The 23,149-nt window shown below is 37.0% G+C and overlaps 2 protein-coding genes across 2 annotated transcripts; both read left to right on the top strand.

Moving 5' to 3' along the window:
• Nucleotides 1-6,522: 6,522 nt before the first annotated feature.
• On the top strand, nucleotides 6,523-11,363 carry LOC119999158 (sulfoquinovosyl transferase SQD2-like). The gene is made up of 11 exons (XM_038846674.1): nucleotides 6,523-7,037; nucleotides 7,686-7,752; nucleotides 8,016-8,086; nucleotides 8,930-9,047; nucleotides 9,144-9,217; nucleotides 9,377-9,432; nucleotides 9,530-9,613; nucleotides 9,941-10,028; nucleotides 10,112-10,189; nucleotides 10,427-10,483; nucleotides 10,665-11,363. The coding sequence occupies exons 1-11, from the start codon at nucleotides 6,685-6,687 to the stop codon at nucleotides 11,161-11,163; spliced, it is 1,545 nt and encodes a 514-aa protein (XP_038702602.1). The 5' UTR covers nucleotides 6,523-6,684; the 3' UTR covers nucleotides 11,164-11,363.
• A 2,608-nt stretch (nucleotides 11,364-13,971) lies between these two features.
• LOC119998968 (BAHD acyltransferase DCR-like) lies at nucleotides 13,972-15,891 on the top strand. Its single transcript, XM_038846451.1, has one exon. It carries the CDS (start codon nucleotides 14,187-14,189, stop codon nucleotides 15,600-15,602), a length of 1,416 nt encoding a protein of 471 aa, XP_038702379.1. The 5' UTR covers nucleotides 13,972-14,186; the 3' UTR covers nucleotides 15,603-15,891.
• The last annotated feature ends 7,258 nt before the right edge of the window (nucleotides 15,892-23,149 follow it).

Below are 23,149 nucleotides of genomic sequence, written 5' to 3'. Positions count from 1 at the left end.
TCTAATCTTCCTCCTCCCACAACACCAACACTTTTCTTCTCTCTCTCTCTCTTTCTCTCTCCTCCCTTCTTACTTGTGATGGATCTGGAAATATCTGCAAGCCATGCCAAACTGAGCTCCCCATTACAGTGCCTTTGCCACCCAAAACTCCACCACCTTCTCCACCAGCAAAGGGTATGAGCAAGCCATCTTTGATTTTTTTAATTGTTGGTTCCGTTGGAGCATTTTTTGGCATTTGTAGTGTTGTGTATTGTTTATGGATTGGGGCTTGTGGATTTTTACTTGGTAGAAATCACAATTCTGTGCAACCTGCAACTATGGATGTCAAGGCGGATACTTCTATTGTGTCTGTAATTGGTCCTAACACGTCACTTCAAGCATATAGAGTCCGACAATACGTCAACACATGAAGTTGAATGTCAACTGTTAGAATATATTCAAATCTTTAATTCATCCATTTCATGTACTGAAGTTGTTGATCTTCAACAGCTAAGTGTCTCACTGAACCTAGAAATTGATAATCAAATCAAGTAGTATTTGGACAATGTTACTATTTCAAAACAGAAACATTGATCGGTATGTGTTATTATTTGGAAAAAAACTTCAGATCTGATAGATTTTGGAGGTGGTTCACCGTACCATCACTACCTTTGAACTCCCCTTACTGAGACGCACAATGCCCAACCAGGTACGGCCCAAAATGACCACCGGATATGGCCGTTTTAAAATAGTAACATTGGTCGGCTAGTGTTACCAATGTTACTATTTCAAAACAGTAACATTGGTCGACTAATGTTACTATTTGGAAAAAAACTTCAGATTTGGGCGATTTTGGTGGCGATTCACCATACCACCATTACCATTGGACTCCCCTCACTGAGACGCACAATGCCCAGCCAGGTATGACCCAAAACTGCCACTAGATATGACTGTTTTAAAACAGTAACATTGGTCGATCAATGTTACTATTTCAAAACAGTAACATTGGTCGGCCAGTGTTATTATTTGGGAAAAAATTCGGATCTGACCTATTTCGACGACAATTTACAATACCAACATCACAAATATGTTTGGACCAAAACGACAGTAAAAAAAAGAGATGAGAGAGAGAGAGGAAGGCGTAGTAAAGAGAGATGTGGTAAAGAGAAAGACAGATGCATCAAAAGAGAGAAAGTTGTTGTGATGAGAGAGAGAGATGCAGTAGGAGAGAGAAAGTTGATGTGATGAGAGATGAATGCAGTAGAGAGAGAAGATGTAGTGAGATAAGAGAGATGTAGCATATAAAGAAAGTAACAAGAGAGATATCATATTAGATCTAATCATCTTTGAAACTTTGAAAAAAGAGCAAAAAAGGAATAAAATATTAAATATTATAAAAAATAAAAATGAATTTATGAGAGATAAAGTTTTTGAGAGTGAACCTAGATATCCAACAGTTTTAAAAATGGTATTAATATATCATTTTCCCATAAACTGAAATGGATTTGAAACTGGTAAGGCCGCATGGGCCCTATTTGGGGTAGATCCGTCAGACTCTGGGCGGGCCGGACATTCTTTTAAGACGTCTTTTTGCCCAAACCCCTTTCATATTCACATTGCCAGTAACCTAGTTGGCAAGTGATTCAATTTGTCATTCGTTGCTTTAATGTATCATTTTTCACTTTGATGATACATAATACGACCTGCCAAACACAAGTTGACACGTAGCACCCTCAGAACGATTATCATCCGACAAACCTTGGTAAGGCTAATCTCAGTCTGACCTAAATATCCACAGAATTGAGTAAAAACCCAAAGCTGCATATATATCTCCATACCAGGAACATATTCCAACTTACGTCCGCAACAAAACAGTTTTTGAAACACAACAAGAATTCCTAGAAGAAGACTCCTAACTCAACTCATAGAACAAAGGCAAACATCTCCCACTTTGCATAAAAGACTGAACTCCTATTTTAATATGAATTAGAATAAGGCGTCCAGTCAGGTAAAATATTCATTCACAATTTTCATATTTTTTCCATTAGAGTTCATTTTCTATAAGAGTTCTGTGGACACAGAGTTAGTTCTCTCTTTTTACTTTTCTGACTTAAATATCGGAGTGGGAAATCTCTTTTTGCTTTTCTAACGTAAGTATCGGAGCATCTTTCCCAAAGACAAAAAAACTTGGGAAGACTCTTTAGTTTAACTCACGGTTGTTCATTTTTCAGTCCAAAAATCCTCACTAGCAGCACTGCAATCAGCCTAGTTTTCAGTCCAAAAATTGATGGAATGGGATTCTATGAATATAGAAGAGGCAATTGTGGCACAAATCCAGCAAGGTTTTATGAGGACAATCGGGTCAAGTATGGGAAGTCGATGGAATTGATCAAGGGAGTTAATGGAGGCTATAGTCTAGCACCTATAATAAAGGAAACTTGATTGGCTCCATTTCCTATAATGGTGGCTACGTTTTCAATCTTATTTAGAGGACATGTATTGTTTGGTCTTAATCATTCATATTATGTGAAGAATAAGCAAAGCTTGTATTAGGAGTGATTTCTGATTCGTATTTGGAGAGTGGTTCTCTATTTGTTCTATTTATATTTTGTGGAATAAACCTTTTGTGATTCTTGGATTATTTTGCATCAAAAATCCTCACCAACAGCACTACAAGTCAAGTCAAGTTGAATCAACCTGAGATGTCTGCAAGTCAAGTAAGGTTTGCACGTTATCACACTTCAACAATATTAAAAGCATATCCAACTTTTCTTCTTAAGGGGGGACAAAAACCAAATTACTAAATTTTTTTTTTTAATTGAGCCAAAGATTAAAAAACTCCTCTGGTTCTACCACTTATTTGATTTGATGTACTATTTGTGGAATAATCCAACAAAAACAGTAACGTTGCATATGACACAAACTTCACAAGGTTGATTGAAAAGTTTATATAAGACCATACTTCATCATTCACAAAAGGGATAAGAAAACGTAAGAACCAGACTCATTATCGATGTCCCTTTCAAGAATCATAACTCATAAGTGCATGTATATATACACACACATATACATATACAACTCAGCTGCTAGGGAATCAACATTAGTTAATTAAACACGTTTGTCATTTAAAAAAATATTCTCTACGTACCTAATTAAGAATATATTCTGGCTAAGATTGGACCCCAATGCATCATTATTTGCTTGTGACCCACAATATTACTTAAACGATAGAGGATTAAGGGATATCCAATGGAATTTTTTTTGACCGAGAACGATATCATTCAAAATTGGCCTCTGGATTTCTAATATGAACTTAAATTTGGGTCTTCAGTGACGTAGAACGGTCCACGGAAGAGTTCCTTGAGAAGTTGGAACATGTTCGAAGGAATCCAAATTGAAATCGGAATTGAAATTGTTGTTTTTGGGAATTAAAGATTCAGTTGCAAACTTTGACCGTCCATAACTTTTGATTCCCTTGTGTGTTTCTTTATTATAATATGTTTCCGAGGACTGATTTTCAAAACCTAAAATTTAGAATTGTAAAGAGATCGAAAAGGTATCTTTTTATAGTCCAAAGGAGTTAATGAAGTTTCCTGCACGTTTTATGTTTCCAATTTTTCAATTCTAGTTTAATTAGGAGTCCAATAAGGGTTTGGTTGTTTTGTCAGTTATAAATAGTCTCATAAACTTTTGTAATTGATACATTCAGTTTTATTAATACAATTCCTTGAGGTTTTCTCAATTGTTCTTGGTGGATTCCAAGTTTCTTGATTTCGTCGTGAACGAATTCAAGTGTTCTAGCTTCCGCACTGAGTCAGGTAATCCAAATTGAAATCGGAATTGAAGTTGCTGTTTTTGGGAATTAAAGATTCAGTTTTCAATTTTGACCGTCCATAACTTTTGATTCCCTTGTATGTTTCCTTATTATAATATGTTTCCGACGACTGATTTTGAAGACCTAAAGTTTAGAATTGGAAGGAGATTGAAAAGGCATCGTTTTATAGTCCAACGGAGTTAATGAAGTTTCCTGCACGTTTTATGTTTCCAATTTTCCAATTCTAGTTTAATTAGGAGTCCAATAAGGGTTTGGTTGTTTTGTCGGTCTATAAATAGTCTCATAAACGTTTGTAATTGACAATTCAGTTTTATTAATAAAATTACTTAAGGTTTTCTCAATTGTTCTTGGTGGATTCCAAGTTTCTTGATTTCGTCGTGAACGAATTCAAGTGTTCTAGCTTCCGCACTGCGTCATTCAGGCTCACGTGCACATAAAATTTTCATCTAACAACATGATAAATTGGACCAAAATCAAACACATGGCCGCAAATATATTGTTGTTGATAAGTCATCTCTATCTTCTCCTCCAAGAATCATGCACAAATCAGACAAGTCAGCAGCAATATCCTCTCCACCAATCAAGCACAAATCTCCATCTGATTGATCCGTACTTATGCTTGATATAGTCTTCATGAATATCACGAGACAGACACAAGTCAATAGCCTAGCATTGATGTGTATTATTCATTTGTATTATTCTCATTAAATGTTGTGTATATTTAGCATTGACTTCTCACTGTATAAAGAGTGAGCATTGTAACTCTATGAAACATAATACAAATCATTACTGTATTATCGAGTCTTTTAGTTGTTCCATGAGAATCGAACTCATAACCTTCCAAATTCATATTATTTGACCTGAGAAAATTCACCACTAAACTATTACCCAAGTGGTTATCCAGTGGAATACACACTTGCTCCCCAATTGTTATCATCATAAGCAATGCCCATTCATTAAATTAAGGGCGATTCCATATTGAGTGTTTGTTGGAACAAAATACACGTTAAACAATGCAAATTATGATGAATAAAAGTTGATCGTTAGTTAGTTCAAACTTCAAACAACCTTCTCTTGCTCAACTACTCTACCCAATCCTGCTTGCCCGTATCCACACATATATACTTTTATTTTATATACATATTTAGTTATAAATAAGTCATATTTTTTGGGGTGAAAATTGTGTCATGTTTGGAATATATATAGTGAGGCCAATGATAAAAGTGACAACTGGAAGTAGTACTACAAGAAAATGTATGAGCCACTAGAATAAGAGTAAGATAAGTTGGAGGAATCATGGTTGCCAGTGGAGGAGTGGAGGAGGGCTCCCACAACATTGATGGTTTCATAGTCCAGAGGCAATAAGAGATAAAAAGAAAACTAACCATTAGTGATAATTTAGTGGTAAATCGCTCTAGGGCCAAGTCGTATGAACTAGGAAGATCATGAGTTCAATTCTCACTGAGAATAATACCATTGTGGTCACGCATTGGATTTTGGCCAAACTTACCATGTCGTCAGGTATTGTAACCACGTGTTGGATTTTGGTCCAACTTTCCCTGTCGTCAGGTGAGAAATTTATGTGCACGCGAGTCTTATGGGCCCATATCGGATGACCAAATGGTAAGTTTGTATGATGTTATTCTCCATTAAAAAAATAATTATTGCTATGTCATTTTTGTTCACAGACCACTAATCAAATGCTAAATTCTTTGATTATAAAAAATATGAAAGAATTATATACTATTAAATAAAAAATCAATAATTTACAGTTTTGGGACACTTGTTCATTTTAATGGAAAATGATATACGTTCATAAAATTTAGTATTCATGAGAACTCTTAGGGGGCACATGAGGGGGAGGTGTTGGCCAAAGGTGCCACCGCAGATGAAGGTGGAGATGTTGGATGGTGTGATGTGTTTTTTTGTGTGGAAAAGGCAGTGATAATATAATGCATATTATAATTATACTACTGTTAAGATAGTGTAATTATTAGCCATAAGTGTATTGAAAACTATTATTCATTGTTCACACTTTTTAATGACAATTTGTTATTGTATTGCATAACATAATTAACGTTGTAAATGCACCGAGTTGTCATTATAATATGCTCTTTGATTGTATAATGTAATTGCATTGTGTAATTAGACCATGTAATTATACAACTGCAACTATTATAAATTTAGTCGCCATCGATGATAGAATACAATCGCAAATGGTAGTTGTGGGTGATAGAATACAGTTCTCGTCGAGCTTCTCGATATTTCTTTGAAATTTGGGAGGGAGGTTAGGGCTCAAACTGGTATTATCGCTGCTAGAAGCATGAATATAGGGTTCCATTTTTAATTTTTGAATAGCCCATTCAGTTTCTTAATATTTTGAAATAGCAGAGCAAACATATTACATGACAAATCATGTCATTATGTATTTTTATGGATACTAAAATTTTGTATGTGTTTACAAGATTAGAAAAAATGTTCTCAACAACACCGTTGATGTCACCATGCTCATCATCTTATTAGTATGTGACACTCATTTACAGGTATTTATTCCTGTCCATTACTCCATTTATTACCAAGGAGGGCGGTAAAAGTGGTATGTTTGGGTAACAATAGCGTATGAAGAAACGTGTACGACAGCGTATAAGCATGTAAGAAACGAACATGAGTATGACCGAGGAGCATATACTCAAAGGAACACATAATTGATCCCTGGCTGTCCCTCCCTGAACAGAATATCCATTAACATTGTGCGCTTCAATCCACTCAGATTCCTTCAACACTTCCATTAATTTCTCTTCGACCTGACAATTAATCCAAACAATATCACACTATATTATATAATTTACATACCCTTTACTTGTTCAACCATGACATCCTCCGCTTCTCTCTCTATAAAATCCAATCTCTCTCCTCCTACATTTGCTAACCCTTCTTCTTCTTCAAGTTCTCCTACTCTGCTGAATTTCCCAATTACTCCCGGATTTTCAAGTGTTTGTTCCTTAAGAGGGAAACCCATTAGCGTTAGCTTGATTGTTGGAGAATCTAATTTGTGTGAATTTAGGAGGCTCAGAAATAGTGAAAGGAGGCTTCTTGTTAGCGCAAGCAAGATGACCATTGCAGAGTTGAGGGAAGAGGACGAAGAGTGCCCTGCTTTGATCGAGAACGAGACAGTTTCCAGGCCTAGGCGTATTGCTCTTTTTGTCGAGCCTTCTCCATTTGCGTGAGTATTTTGACTCTTTTCTTGCATACCCAGTACTCCAAATTCTTCAATTTTTTTGGATTAAAGACATGTCCGGTGTTCTGGAATTTTTTTTATAGATTGTTTAATTTTGTTATTATGTCCTCTTTCTGTTTGATGAATTGACTATGATAGTATGGGTTTTCGCTTTGTTAAGCATTTTAAGCTTTATCTTCTGCTATGATGGTTATAAGTTAAACTTGGCTTTGCTTATGGGCAAGAGGAACGGATGAAGGCTTTTGACATTGAAACAATCGTCTAGTATGCTATGCCAGCTGCTTTTCACTTGAAGTTCTTATCTACTTAGGTTATTTCTCAAACAATCCTCTACCTTGTTTACTAAAACATATAGATGCCGTTTTGCTGTCCTCACTCGTCTGTATTTGGGATATTGGAGTGATATCTATTCTCATTATGTCTTGTCCAACTTCTGAAAGCTGTATATGCAATAGATGGAAGGCATGATGCACTCTTTCCATGTTTGTGATAAATAACTTAGTGAATTTCACGGTTAAGAGTTGCTGTTGGTGTTGAAGTGCTCTTATTATTAGTTTATTTCATCCAAATGTATTTCACCATCATCTGTGGTTGGTGCTGATCCAATTGTATTTGTTGATTTTTATGTTGCAGATATGTGTCAGGTTATAAAAACAGGTTCCAAAATTTCATCAGATATTTACGTGAAATGGGAGATGAGGTATATTACATTTATTACCTATTGCTATATAGTTTTATTGTCAGTGACACCCGTCCTTATCTTATGCTAGCAAACCCTTTGTGAATCGGAGGTTTGAGCATCTGGATTGTTGTTAAATTGTTCATTGACCAAATTTTCCAGCCAACATTATGATCATCTTGTCTTCTTTAAACCCCTGAATTAGCAGTTTTGGACATCAATTTTGCTACAGCTGGTAGAAATGTCATCACAAGAGAATGTGACAAATTGACTTGTTCACGTAGGTAATGGTTGTCACAACACATGAAGGAGTGCCCGAGGAATTTTATGGAGCAAAAATTATTGGTTCCCACAGGTTTCTTTCATCCCAAAATTTCAAATTCTTGTCGCCTTTCTTTCCTCGTCATAAGTCTTATTGTTACGTTTATTTTTTGGATAATTCTCATTTTTACCTTGTACTTCGATTTGGGTCTTTTAGCGAGACACAATTACGCTTTTAAGCAAATAATGCTTTCTATATGCTATTCTTTAAGTTCTTCAGGTTCTTCAATGTAGGACGGCATCTGGGAGTTTGGTTTTATGTAGCTCACAGAGTGGGCTAGTCTAATAATTAATGATTGAAAATGACAATTTATGGTGCATTTTAGGTGAAAAATGCCCACTTTCGAAGAGAATGAAATGGCTGATAAGGGAAATAGTGTTGCACGAATTCCAGGAAGTGCTAAGATAATGGCCATTAAGGTTAACTTTATGGTAAATTACGACAAAAGATCTTGTGAATACAGGAGAGCCAGTCCTCAAAACTCAAAAGTGCTGGGTGGGGAGTGGCTTCTGGTTTTCAAACGGGCAAGTAGAAGCCCTGGTTTTGGACTTTCTTGGCTTGATCAAAGAAGAGGAGTATTCAGCCAACTATTTCTTTGGCCCTAAACCAAATATAATAGATACATCACATTCACATACTAGCTTCAGACTTTTCAAAATAAACTTGTACAATAGTTTCTATTCATTTGTCTTCATAAATCATTATGTAGCTTTATACGAACTCTATAGTTTATTCACCCTCGTAAATCATTATGTCTCTTTTTGGTCTTATAATTTTAATAATCTTGCCTATTGCTACAATTTGGTGATCAAGGCTTAAAATCTAGCATTCTTGTCACGGTTCTAATCATTTATTCATTTTGTTACTTATTTGCAGCTTCCCTTGCCCCTGGTATCAGAAGGTCCCTCTTTCTCTAGCACTTAGTCCTAGAATAATTTCAGAGGTTGCACGGTTTAAGCCTGATATAATACATGCATCATCACCTGGGATCATGGTAGGTCTCTCAAAAGTCGAAATTGCTAATGTCAAATCTTGAAGATCCTTGCTCATATAAGTGCTTGAATACTGAAAGCTGAAACTTGTGTTGTAGGTTTTTGGTGCTCTCGCTATTGCAAAACTATTATGTGTCCCCATAGTGATGTCTTATCACACTCACGTGCCAGTGTGAGTTTCATAATCGTGATTTTCATGCACATATATATGCTCTTAGAATTTTTAGCTAAATTTCAAAATTTTAGCGTGTTTGGATTGCTTGATGATAGAGAGTCTTATATTGATAAATACATCTCTTTGGCTGAGTTGATTTTTGTTTTAAATATGCAGTTACATCCCAAGATACACTTTTAGTTGGCTAGTAAAACCTATGTGGTTGGTTATAAGTATGTAGCCTTTTTTCTCTCGTCACGTGGTTCAATATGTATGATTGTGCTCCAAGATCTTCTAGTAAGAAATTGATTATTTGTCACTCTGTGTCAGAGTTTCTGCACCGAGCTGCAGATCTTACTCTTGTGCCGTCAGCTGCCATTGGGCGGGATCTCGAAGCTGCAAGGGTGACAGCAGGTGAATATGATCTGACTTATTTGATATTTTGATTACTACTTTATAGGGATGAACAGTTGTTTATATGAAATTCTGAATCACAGTAGTCTGATCGTTCCATCTGTAAATTCCTCTCTCTCTCTCTCTCTCTCGTTAACAACCAAACTCACCACCCCCCTCACCGCCACAACACCCCCCCCCCCCTTTGTGGATCTGAGCTTGCATGTCAACTTGGTCGTCCATTTAGTAGTTCTGCTTTTAGTCGTCAATCATTGTTGGGTTGACAGCTGAAAGATTTACCTGCAGAAGTTTCCTAAGCTGCCTTTGTTTTTTCCCTTGCCCATTTAGCTAATAGGATTCGCCTTTGGAACAAGGGTGTTGACTCTGACAGCTTCCATCCTCGCTATCGCTCTCATGAAATGCGATTGAGACTAAGGTAAGACCAAGGTCTCATATTTTGAGTTTATTTCATTCATGTGCAAGGAATTTGGCTTGATCTTGTACTTCTGCTCTAAACAGCAATGGTGAACCAGATAGACCATTGATAGTCCATGTTGGGCGACTTGGAGCAGAGAAGAGCTTGGATTTCCTTAAAAGGTATCACTTGTCATTGCATAAGCTATAAAATGAATGACTATTTTTTGGGTGGTTTTCTCCACATTAGTCCCCATCCTTCTCCTTGACAAGGATTCTCTGCTTGCATAAGCTTGTATTTATCTCGCACACTATCTACTTTGAAGTCATTTGGCTACTTAATATTTTATTAGTGACACGCCTTGTCAATATACGTTTCATTTTGCAAACATTTGACATTTGAATGACATGATTTGACAGTGTCATGGATAGGCTTCCAGATGCACGAATTGCTTTCATAGGAGATGGGCCATATAGGTAATCTTGTCTTGTACTCACGAGATGTTTTTCCCCCTTATAATAGACTTTAGCCATTGTGTGAGAAACCAAGACAAAAATATTACTGCTTTTGCCAACTAATTGTTAAAGACATTGGATTAAATTATTTTAGATCTCCTGCAATTACATATCTGACATAATATGACATCCTTATTGGCAGGGGAGAGTTGGAAAATATGTTTTCGGGGATGCCGGCTGTGTTTACTGGGATGTTACATGGGGAAGAGTTATCTCAGGCGTATGCCAGTGGGGATGTTTTTGTGATGCCATCAGAATCTGAAACGCTCGGTCTTGTAGTTTTGGAGGCCATGTCTTCAGGAGTTGCTGTAGTGGCAGCGCGTGCTGGTGGAATTGTTGATATAATTCCATCAGATCAGGAAGGCAAAACTGGCTTCTGCTTTAGTCCTGGAGATGTGGATGACTGCATGGCCAAATTGAAGCCTCTCTTGGACAATCATGAACTAAGAGACACCATAGGCAAGGCTGCTCGCATAGAGATGGAGAAGTATGACTGGAGAGCAGCCACTAAAAAAATACGCAACGAACAATACAACGCAGCCATTTGGTTCTGGCGCAAGAAGAGAGCACAGCTACTGAGACCTCTTCAATGGCTGACGAAACGTCTCTTCCCATCTACTCAAGCTATTACCTACAGGTGATTTTTTTAAGTGAAGATTTTTTAAGGCGTAGTCAGGGTGTAAACTTCCTTTTGGCATCAATAAAACCTGTATTAGGTGTTTGTATGGTTGATTGTTTGTGATATGCTCAATTGTTGTGTACAGTGGACCAAATTGTGAACTTGTGCTGTAATTTATCATGAAATGAAGTTAGTTCAAGCAACTAATTGTTGCTTTATTAATCTTGATTTTCTTTTGAGTTGTGTTTATGTGATTCCGAATGTTGTATTTGCTATGAACTCAATTCCACATCGGAATTATGGGATTCTGGTGAGGGGGTTATATGAGCATTGGGCTCTCAAACTTCACAAGCTAGCTTTTGGGGTGTGGGTCTCCCAAAGGTTCATATCAATTGGTATCAAAGTCTACACGATGTCTCTCAGTTGCAATCGTGCGACACAGGTGGTGACATCGGCATAGTAGTGTTCGTTTGAGACTAGTTAGTGTCAAGCCACAAAAGTGGTGACGCCGGTTTGTCAAGACTAGGTAGTGCAAAGCCAACCCACGTGGGCGTCGGGATACAAAGCATGGCGGAATGTTACAAACTCAATCCCACATCGAAAGTATGGAATTCTGGTATGTAGTTTATATAGGCATTGGGCTCTCTAATCTTACAAGCTAACTTTTGGGGGTGTTATGCTCCAAACATACTTTTTTTTTCTGGTTCTCCAGTTTCGGAAGTGACGACAGCGAATTGGGTCCACCAAAACAACTGCAATATGATATGGGCCGAATTTGACATTCTTTCCACGTGTTGGGGTTATTGGGCCATAGGGGTGATTAACATATGGGCCGTATTGGGCCCTGATGCTCATGTGGATTGGAATCCCAAATCCCCCAGAATGAACTCAAAATTAGGGTTGCTCTTTGTCTGGTTCGAATTGATTGGCTGTCCTTTTTCTTGTGGATTGGAATCCCAAATCCCACTGAACAACTTGTTACCGAAAATTATGGTTCGATTTGATTCGCTTTCCTTTTTATTGTGATTGCAAGTTTGCAACTAAAAGCCATTGACTATGGGTGCATTTGGAAGTATATTATAGGTGCATTTGACGTGAGTTCCTAAATTGTGGTGTGGTGTGGTGTGGTGAGTTTGCGATGTTAAAAAATATTTGGCGCGTCAATAAAGACACGGTGGTGAAGAGAGGTCAAAATTTGATATTTTTCATTGATATCAATTTACGTTTTGATGAATTTATTTTTGTAAAAATATATATGGAATAATGAAATTTCATTAACGGTAAAATTGGGGAAAAAAATTCAATGTTCTAATTCCAAAAATGCGATCAATCGCATTGTGTAGTGAATGGAAGCAACTCCCTGCAACTTTTGTTTCGAACTCACTGCGTTGAGGTTACACCATAGCGCATCACTGAGTCAAACAATTTTTTACTCGAATGCAATATGTTCAAACCAAAGTACCGATCTAGGGGTTCCACAGGTTGTTTAAAATGATAGAATCTATAATTTAAATACAAGAGTTTGGGATGTGTGTCACATTACACAATATTTTGGTTGAGTTTTTCTCTAATATTAAATGTGAATTATAGATTTTACAGAATTACGAAACTTTCAAAACCTTGTTTGACAAGTGCGAACACACTACCAAACAACGCACTCTATATGCGCTATGATCCAAACCAGACATGATTCGACGACCTTCAATTTCGTATTTTTGGACACCTCATTAATCTTCTAGGTTGTTTTTTTTTTTAACCTCATTTATCCTCTAGGGTTGTTGCTTTTATCAATGATTGAGGACATTAATTTTATTTTTAATATTTTAGAAAGATTATTTTAATTGGTGCATTAAGCTTTTTTCATTTTATGTATATTTCTTTCATAAAGTCAGGTTAATCATAAGACTTTCTATTCCTGATTGATAAGTCCTTATCCAAAAGAAATTGACATATTTAATGGTTGGTGGAGATTGGAGAAGAAAATATCATTTTATTCCTAATTAATTTGTCCACTTCACAAAACCCAAATAAGAATAATAAAAAAAAGGACATAATTTGACATGAATATATAGCAAGATCTCCTTTAAATCCCATCTGGAGTTGTCGGACTGATCGATGATATTAAGTCTCATGAGAAAAGTGCTGCTGATGATCCACATCCACTTGTTTGATCCCCAGGACACAAGCTAGATAGCTGCCCAACTGGGGGCACATAGGGTGCCAGACTTGCTTTTCATGAGTTTTATGGCCCCTATTTTGCTTGCCAAGAATCAGTGATACCAAATATCTGAAGGATCGACGTGGCCAAATTTCTAACCAAATGAAAGCTGGACTACCTGCCAATAATGCCTGCCTTTGTACCTCTATACATTATACATGCACGTTAAGCCTATACATATAGACAAAGAGTACATGTTTCGGTTGCATTATTGTTGGTTTATTTTGTTAGAGCAACTTCGACAAAGGATGTATATGAGAATATAAAAACATTATCGTTAATATGTATGCTCATTTTTAATTTTTATCATTCCAATGGAGTTGTGAATTTACATTTCCTCAAATGAGATTCTAAATATACAAATCAGAAGGAGGTGGAGAGTGAGTTTTGTGTATTTTGGATAAAATAGACACGAAGTCAGGCATGCCCAATTTGAAGTGATAGGGTTTGGAAATCAGGACAGAGTACGTAGTGATGTGACCGGGGAAAAGAAAAGTGAGTCGTCTTTGTTATCCTAATAATGTCTGCCATAACTTTTATGTGTGTTAATTCCATATTCTTCTGTTTGGAAGTAATTGATATATATATATATATGCATACAGATGTGCTACCCGGCCAATAGCTACTTGTCCAAACACTTAAATTCCCGCTTTATTGCTAATCAGTTATATCATATAACATATCTTATATCTTGTCCGGTTTTTTTTGCTATAAATTAAAGAAAAAAAAAGAACAAGCCATCAATTTAACGAACACAAAGCATACTCTCTGCTCCTAACTGGCATTTCCTCGAGCACGTAGAGGTCACAAATACTACAAACACTAAAATGCCTTCTTCTTCTACCACTGTCGTCTCCAAATGCACAATTCATCCAGACCAGAAATCCACCCTCAAGACATTGAAACTCTCTGTCTCTGACCTTCCTATGCTCTCCTGCCAATACATCCAGAAGGGTGTTCTTCTTAATTACCCTCCTTACTCCTTTGAGGATCTCATTTTGTTCCTCAAGACCTCTCTCTCAGCATCCCTCTCTCACTTCCCGGCTCTCGCCGGCCGTCTCATAACAGACCAAGATGGCCATGTTCACATCTTATGTAATGATGCTGGAGTCGAATTTCTTGAGGCCAAGGCTAGACATTTAGACACAAACACGATTCTGTCACCAATTTATGTCCCTGACTGCTTCAAGGAGTTCTTCACTTTCGACAGGACGCTTAGCTATTCCGGCCACTCCAAGCCCTTGGTGGCTGTCCAAGTGACGGAATTAGCTGATGGGGTTTTCATCGGTTGCACTGTAAATCACGCGGTCACTGATGGAACCTCGTTTTGGCATTTCTTCAACACGTTCGCTGAAGTCTGCAAGGGAGCGAAGAAAATTTCGAATACTCCAAAATTTACTCGAAACACAGTGTTTAACTCTCCTGCAGTGCTTGAATTCCCCGTCGGTGGACCAAAGGCGACGTTCTCCGGTGAAGAGCCATTGCGCGAGAGGATTTTCCATTTTAGCAGAGAAGCGATCTTGCAGTTGAAATACAGAGCCAATAACGGTACTCTGTTACAGTGCGCAGAGATATTAGGGAAGCAATGTAACGACCATTTGAAAGTCGTTAACGGAGATGCAAACGGCAAGATAACGCCCGTTTTGGAAACTGTACTAAAGAACAATCGGACGACGGAGATTTCTTCCTTTCAGTCTTTGAGCGCTCAGCTCTGGCGCTCCGTGACACGTGCAAGAAAGCTGGCGCCGTCCAAAACGACCACGTTCCGAATGGCTGTAAACTGCCGACGTCGGCTGGAGCCGCAGCTCCACCCATACTACTTCGGCAATGCGATACAGAGTATCCCCACCCTGGCTTCGGCGGGAGAGCTCTTGGCTAGCGATTTGTGCTGGGGAGCCGATCTACTCCACAAAAACGTGGTGGCACACGGTGACGCGACGGTGCGACGCGGCATAAAAGATTGGGAGAGAGAGCCGAGGGTTTTCCCGCTAGGGAACTTCGACGGGGCATCGATCACGATGGGAAGCTCGCCAAGATTTCCAATGTTTGACAATGATTTTGGGTGGGGCCGGCCTCTTGCGGTGAGAAGTGGTAGGGCCAACAAGTTTGACGGCAAGATCTCAGCCTTCCCTGGAAGAGAAGGAAATGGAGCCGTTGATCTTGAGGTTGTTTTGGCACCAACTACGATGGCTGGGCTTGAGAGTGATCCAGAGTTCATGCAGTATGTATCAGCAATCCTATGATTGGTCTGAGTCAAAAGTTCTGTTACAATAGATACCACTTGAGTTGTGTTTATAAGATTTGATGTGCATTATGTGTGATATGTGAAGCCCATGAATTCCCTTATATTCCGTGTCTCTGACTGAGCGGTTGGGAATTGGGATACCAACTACTGGAATATTTATCATTTTCGTTTTCATTGTTCTTTTTTTTTCCGGTGTAAAACATAAGTGGGCAAGTGGCTCTAAATACCAAGAAGTATAAACTTGGATATGTAAATCTATTTCTGGCTTGAGAAACTTTAGTCACACCCCGATCTTTATGAATCACACCCTTGTTAACCGCAGCCCAAATTTTTTTAAATATTTATAATCACACCAAAAGTAACCAAAATATTATACAATCCTGAAATACACGCCAACTCATAAATCATATTCTCTCCCTCTTTCTCAGAAGCTTTTAGAGACCTACATAGGGTTGGAGAGACCCACACAACTGATTCTCTCTCCCTGCTTATCTCTGATTCTGATTGTTTCCCCTAACACAGGGGCCCTAGTTTGCTCTGCCATCGTTCGCAAGCTCCATTTAATCAAGTCTTTCTATGTATTGTCCAAATAGAAAGAAGGGCCTAAATGAGCTTTATCACTTGAGCAAGGAAAGAGACGTACATGTGACATGCGAGAGCAAACGCGTTTGTTGAAGGCAGGGGCAGAACCAACTTTGCATATTGGGGGGGCGAAATTTTAGTGTCGGGGTCCAGGGGCAGAGCCTGCAGAATTTTTTTTGTTTTTATATGTATCACTTGTTAAGATTCGATTTTACAAACATTACTTCACAATCTTCATATACATATAGACAAAGAGTGCATGTTTCGGTTGCATTATTGTTGGTTTATTTTGTTAGAGCAACTTCGACAAAGGATGTATATGAGAATATAAAATCATTATCGTTAATATGTATACTCATTTTTAGTTTTTATCATATCAACGGAGTTGTAAATTTAGGGTCTGTTTGGTATCACTTTTGTTTTTTGTTTTAGTTTTCAATAATAGAAAATAAAAACAAAAAATATTGTTTGTTTGTATTTTCTGTTTTGGTTTTTATGAAAACCAAAAACAGGTTTTCAAAAAATTTTTTTAAAAGTTTTGGAAAAAAAACTAGTTACACTTATTATAGATTGCACTTTATTTAAGATTTCATATTGCAAATTACATAGAGATACAAAGACAATGATTAAATATACTTTGGGTTATTGTTTTATTTCTTATCTTTCTTTCTTTCTTTTTACTGATGTTTTCAATGGTGAATTACGTTGCAATAGACATGGCAAATGCTACAGTTATGAAAAATATAGTGGTGTGGATATATTCCATTATTATGAAAATAAAAGCATAAACACACTTTTTTTTCTTCAATTTTATACTTTCAGTTTTAAGTATTCAACCAAACAAGTTTCAATTTTATATTTTCATTTTATGTGTTATGTTTTTGTTTTTAAATTTTTTGAAAGTAATACCAAACACAACCTTACATTTCCTCAAATGAGATTCTAAATATACAAATCAGAAAGAGGTGGAGAGTGAGTTTTGTATATTTTGGATAAAATAGACACGAAGTCAGGCATGCCCAATTTGAAGTGATAGGGTTTGGAAATCAGGGCAGAGTACGTAGTGATGTGACCGGGTAAAAGAAAAGTGAGTCGTCTTTGTTATCCTAATAATGTCTGCCATAAATTTTATGTGTGTTAATTCCATATTCTTCTGTTTGGAAGTAATTGATATATATATATATATATATATACACACACAGATGTCCTACCCCGGCCTATAGCTACTTGTCCAAACACTTAAATTCCCGCTTTATTGCTAATCAGTTATATCTTATAACATATCTTATATCTTGTCTGGTTTTTTTTTTATTATTGTATGATTTTCATTTATTATATCGTTAGATTCATTTCGTTACGACGAATGCTACACATTCATATCTTTTAAAATTAAAAATTTATTGTCCGCCACTTGAGCCAGCACCTGTTGTGCTCAAACCTTCTCTATTTATGCACTAAATTTCTATTTATTTATTATTTGATACGTGAAAAATTAATGTATTAAAAAAAAAGCCATCAATTTAACGAACACAAAGCATTATGTAAAGTAACATTAAAAAAATGAATGTATTAAAAAAAACAAGCCATCAATTTAATGAACACAAAGCATTATGTAAAGTAACATAAAAGTTTTGGCATATAACATCCCAAATTATCAATTAATGAAGTAGGTCTACATGCATGCGTCAACCCCGCCTTGGGGTTGGTGTACCCCGTCCCATGACTCGGTCGAGGTTGGATTTCTTAAACCATCCTCGTCCCAATAGGGTGTCACACAGGTTGTCCCGTCCTCGTTGACAGATGATAGATAAGAAAATAAATATTTTATTTAGTTTTTTTTATTTGAGTTTTGTTTAATTTTTAAATTTTGTTTTGTCAATTTTTAAGAGTAATAGTAATTAGTATTTATAAAGTACCAAAACAATCATAACAACCTATATTATTTATATATATATATATATATTAATTATTTTCAATAAAAGCAATTGATATTTTTTGCAATAAATTAAAATTCCTAATCCCTCAACAAAAAAGAAAATGGATGATGGAAGATGGAAGATTTCTACTGTCTGAGTGTCTGACATGGGCCCTTGTAACTGAAAAGACAAGAAAGGACTGTGTTCAGACAATCTACTTTAATTTCGTTAATTGTATTTATTTGTTTCCAAACATTTGGACCTAACTAACAACTTGGGACACCATCATCTTCTTCCTTTTTCCTTTTTCGAAGAAAATTGTAATTAGGCTTACCATTGTCATGTGTATATGTCAACATCCACCAGTATTAGATAAACCACATATCTTTGTTTCGACAATCCACCAGTATTATTACAAAAAAAAAAGGGAGTGATATTTGAACAAATCGAACAACCCATGGTACACTTGAAATTTAATCTAAGTTAAGATCTCGACATGTAAAAATTTCGTAATCTATTTATGTTGTCTAATCCAAAACTGATTCGAAACCCATTTTTATCACTCCTACTAGTAATAATAATGACTTGACTAAAGGAAAGAGTAATTATTATTATTATTATTATTATTATTATTATTATTGTGGTTGTAAAAATTGGTGCATTTGAATTGAGGGAGTGCATGAATGACTTGTATTAGATATGTGGCTAGTGGGGCCTACTTCATGTTTAAAGAAGTGGCGTCAACGGTGTCACTGTCATGTTTTCTCAGATGCATGAACGGGGACGTACATTTGCCCTTTTGGTCTTGTTCATTACTGGGCCGGGCCCAAAGTGTAAATCATCAGGACTCGGGAGTCTCTATCACTAATACAAAAGGTTATAATTGATTTTAAAAATCAATTATATCAGTGGACTTATACAGCTTAACCAAACTAGTTATGACAGGTCGGTAAGCTCAATTAAGCTAAAGCTTATCTCAGCCAGGCAGGGCTACCTCAGTCTCACTGTATGTGTATAATATCTATATATTGTGGAAAATGGGAACATAAAGGCCTACCGAGCCCCCACTTTTGTTTGCTACTTAAACCATGTCATAAAGTGTCTGGAAAAAGGTCCCACTTTTTAATGGCTAATTATATGCTGGCAAGCCTAAACATCATGATTAGTTAATGTAGTTTATTTTGGCTCAAAATTGAGCTGTCTAGAGGTGTTGTCCGGACAGCAGGCCTGAAACAAGTTGTAGAGTTCGTCTCCCGGTCTTGACGCTCGACGAAGGCTCAAGACCTGTCCGGACAAGACCTATGCTGTCTGGAGTCCGGATAGGGGTCTCAGTTTAAGTTATGAGATAGTTTCTGAGCAAATGTCACTTTCATCCATTCACATTCAAAACGTTTCAAATTGGCCACCAACTTTGCTAACTCGTTCCACAATTAGGGTTTTTTTTTTATTATTTCGGTTAGTCAAAGTGTTGACATGGCACATTGACCAGATGAAACCACCTAAAAATGACATGTTAATTACAAGGCACAAGGTCCAGCTTACCCAGAAGAACAGAGATGCCATAGGTCCATGTCTCTCCTACTTTTGGCCACCGGCCATATCTCGTCGGAATGCACTTGCAGACAGTGGATATGATGTCTACACGATGGCCGATGAGTGGGTCGTGGTGATTGTGACCTGCTTGTCTAGTCTGAGTTCGAGAGTCATCAATCGCGGCCTCATCCGTGTTGGATAAATGGTGGTGTACCATAGTTTGACCTAAATTTAATGACTAATGAATGAGAGTTATAGAATAATAATTGATGTGTCTTAATCTTCAATATAAAGAGAAGAGTTTGGAGTTTAATTTGGTCCAAAATCATTTTTCGGTTAAATAGAAATTGACTCCAAAATAACCATGTTAATCATGAAGAACAAAGTGCAATAAGGGTGTGTATGGGAATCCCACATTGGAGAAATTTAATGTGGATGTGTTGTTTATAAGCTTAAGTTTTGAAGTAAAGCTATGGCCCCAAGGGCACCCAAGTTTTTGTAGGAGGGAGAGGCTCTCCATTATGGGCTGGGGCTTGAAAACCCACATGCCCGCCCATCGGACCGGCATGGCGAGGCGAGCGGGCTAGGCCCAATAGTCTCCTTAATTTTTGCACAAAGTTTATTTTTGGCCCAGTTTATTTTTGGCCCATTAGTAATCCTGATACATTGAATATAGACAGATGACTTATTTAAGTTAGGCCCGCAATATCTGCGGCCCACTCCCCGTTACCTGGTCAAGTTAGTTGCAGCCCAAGGATAATGATTACACGTCCTGGTCAAGTGGAGGCTCGAAAATGAATGATAGTGCACTGATTTTTCTGGGTTGTTGGTTGCTGGACTCTCCTATATAAGGAGAGCTTGGCAGCAATTCCAAAACACCAAAACATTCATTCATCTTCTCTTTTCTTCCTCTATCATTTGTCTGAGTGAGTGTGTTGTTCTTAGTTGGTTCGTTTAGTCCACCAGTACTGATGTGCCGCTTATTCGTGGTGTGGAGCATTGTATATTGGGAAGAGATTGTTCAAAAAGTGAATGCACCAATGGTTGGAACAAATTCTTTTTAAGGAGATTCGCTAATGCGTATCTCGCTCCTCCTATTCAGTTGTTTCAACATTTTGGTTTGGTATTTTAATTCAAACGATTTATTATTGTACTCCTATGTCATGTTGTGTTGATGAATATATAGGTTACTGTTATGTATGCAACCCGTTAATGTTATCTGTTACTACTTGTGTTAATTGGTTGTTGTTCAAGCAATATAATTGTTACTACACTTGTTTATGCATGCAATTTATCCAACAATCCGCACCTTGTCGCTCTTGTTCTCATGCTCCTATATGACAATCCAGTCATATTCAACCCTCTTCTCAGGCTCGTTTGCACCTCTCCAATTTTAGACCCCAAGGTCCTTATTATTTCTAACAGTGGACCATGGCCGTGCACGTCTCTCTTTCTCCCATATCATGTTATAGAGTTTGCCTCAACCTAAACAAAAACTAGCTGGTTTTTGACATCAACGACAATTTTTCAAAAGTTGAACATGTCAAGAATGAAAAAGGGTGTTGGAAATGCACGATATTGCCTTTAAAATTGTTCCATCTGTTTCTAATTTTGAGTTGAATCCCAAACCGAGCAAGTAAATCAATGGTCCCATGAGCTTTATAGCAGATAAGACTGGCATCGACTCTCTGACAGTTGCACCCGAGTAAGATAAGCCTGTAATCACAACCAGAAGTGTATTAGTGGGTTATAAGTATTTTTTATAAAATTGGAAACATGAGATTGAAACCCTAATTTAGAGTTGTCGTTGGGTTTGGAAATGATGATTTTGTTTTGAGAGAGATTTATAAGAACTTGTATTTTATAAAAAATAATTTGCTCAAAATTTCCACATAGGTAGCTGTTAGAGTTTTTTTTGACTTTTTTATGACAGGTTAGCAAGTTCCTGACCGAAATAATAATAAAAAATGGCCATGGAACGACCCAACAAAGTCAGTGGTCAATTTGAAACATTTGGAATGTGAGTAGCAGAATTGTAACATGACCCATCTGTCAATGATCAAAAGTGACATTTACTTGACAGTTTCTATAAATAGTTTTATTTTGTTGGGTTTCGTGTAAGAGTGTTGTATTGAGTTGCCAATATTGGGAGATTGTCGTCTAGAGCTAGAGAGATGGGTTTGAGAGTGTGAAAGTATAAGAGAAAGATATTTGAGTTATTTCTTAAGTTTGAGAGTGTGAAAGTATAAGAGAGATATTTGAGTTATTTCTTAAGTTCAATAGCTCATCTTTTTTATAAATCTTCCATATATTAGTGAAGCTTTTCGTTGTTCTTCGCTCAAGAACATAGACAAATTATACCAAACATCCTTAAATCTTGTGTCTTGTTCTCTTTTGTTTATGCATATTTTGCATATTTGAGTTTTGTTGGTCAATTTAAGAAGAATAATAATAATAGAAAGGGTTAAATGGTAGAAATCTAGGACTGTAATGTGAATATGTTGGCCGGAACCAGTAATGTGAATATGTGATGTCCATTCAATTGAAGAAAAGTAAAACGACAAACCATCATGTGTCCCACGTTTAACTCCCTAGTATTAGTAATATCTCCAGTAATTGTCAATTTATTGGGTCAAAAGGTGCGTGGGAACACACTAGTAGTTGCATCCACATAGAAATTCAAATTCCACATGAAACACAATCATCTAGTTTTAGATTCCTGGTTTTGGGAAAAACAGGAATTTCTATAGCACATTGCTCATACATTTAAAATATATGCAGTGTCCCCGCTCATGTATGGAGTACCCAATTGGCCAGCACTTTACCCCTTAAATGGGCCGACCCGGTGCGAGTGGGGATTAGTCTGGGTGTGGTACGGGCTTAAAGACGCCTCCCACTGTTGGGGCCCATTCAGGACACCTCATGCCTCCAAGCAAAAAAAAAAATATATGCAGTGCGATTGTGTTAAAAATCCAAACCCAAACACATTAACGATATTGTCCATTTTAGATAGCACAAAGTTGTTCTTCGTAGCTAGGGATGGCAAAATTATGTCTGGTCCGAATGATCGAATTTGTCTTATCAGGATTAAACCAAGTTTGGACATAAGTTATATGTCTGAAATTTGGGTCGAAACACAAAAATTTTGTGTGGTTTAAAACTAGGTCTGGGTCGAAACACAAAAATCTTATCTAATTTATTTGTCTGGACCCTAACCCATATTAGTTTATCGTCCGATTTACTTGTTCGAATTTAAATCAATCCGGGTTTGAGCAATTAAGTACATATGAAATTAAATCCAGATTAGGGTCCGGACATGTACATATTTCGTAAACATGTCCTGTTGTCCGACCCAAAACCGACCTGGAATCAATTTTTTACCACCCTTATTCATAGCTATCGTCATTGATTTTTAAACTCAAAAAATGTGTCATTGTGTAAGAAGTGCAATCCCTTTACTTATATATGACTCGATTGAGTTATATCAATTCATATTAATATTAGTCTTGACACA

This window comes from Tripterygium wilfordii, chromosome 5 (genome assembly GCF_013401445.1).
Source record: "Tripterygium wilfordii isolate XIE 37 chromosome 5, ASM1340144v1, whole genome shotgun sequence".
Lineage (NCBI taxonomy): Eukaryota > Viridiplantae > Streptophyta > Magnoliopsida > Celastrales > Celastraceae > Tripterygium > Tripterygium wilfordii.
Note: the sequence above shows the minus strand (reverse complement) of the source record. Positions and strands in the feature narration are given on the sequence as shown.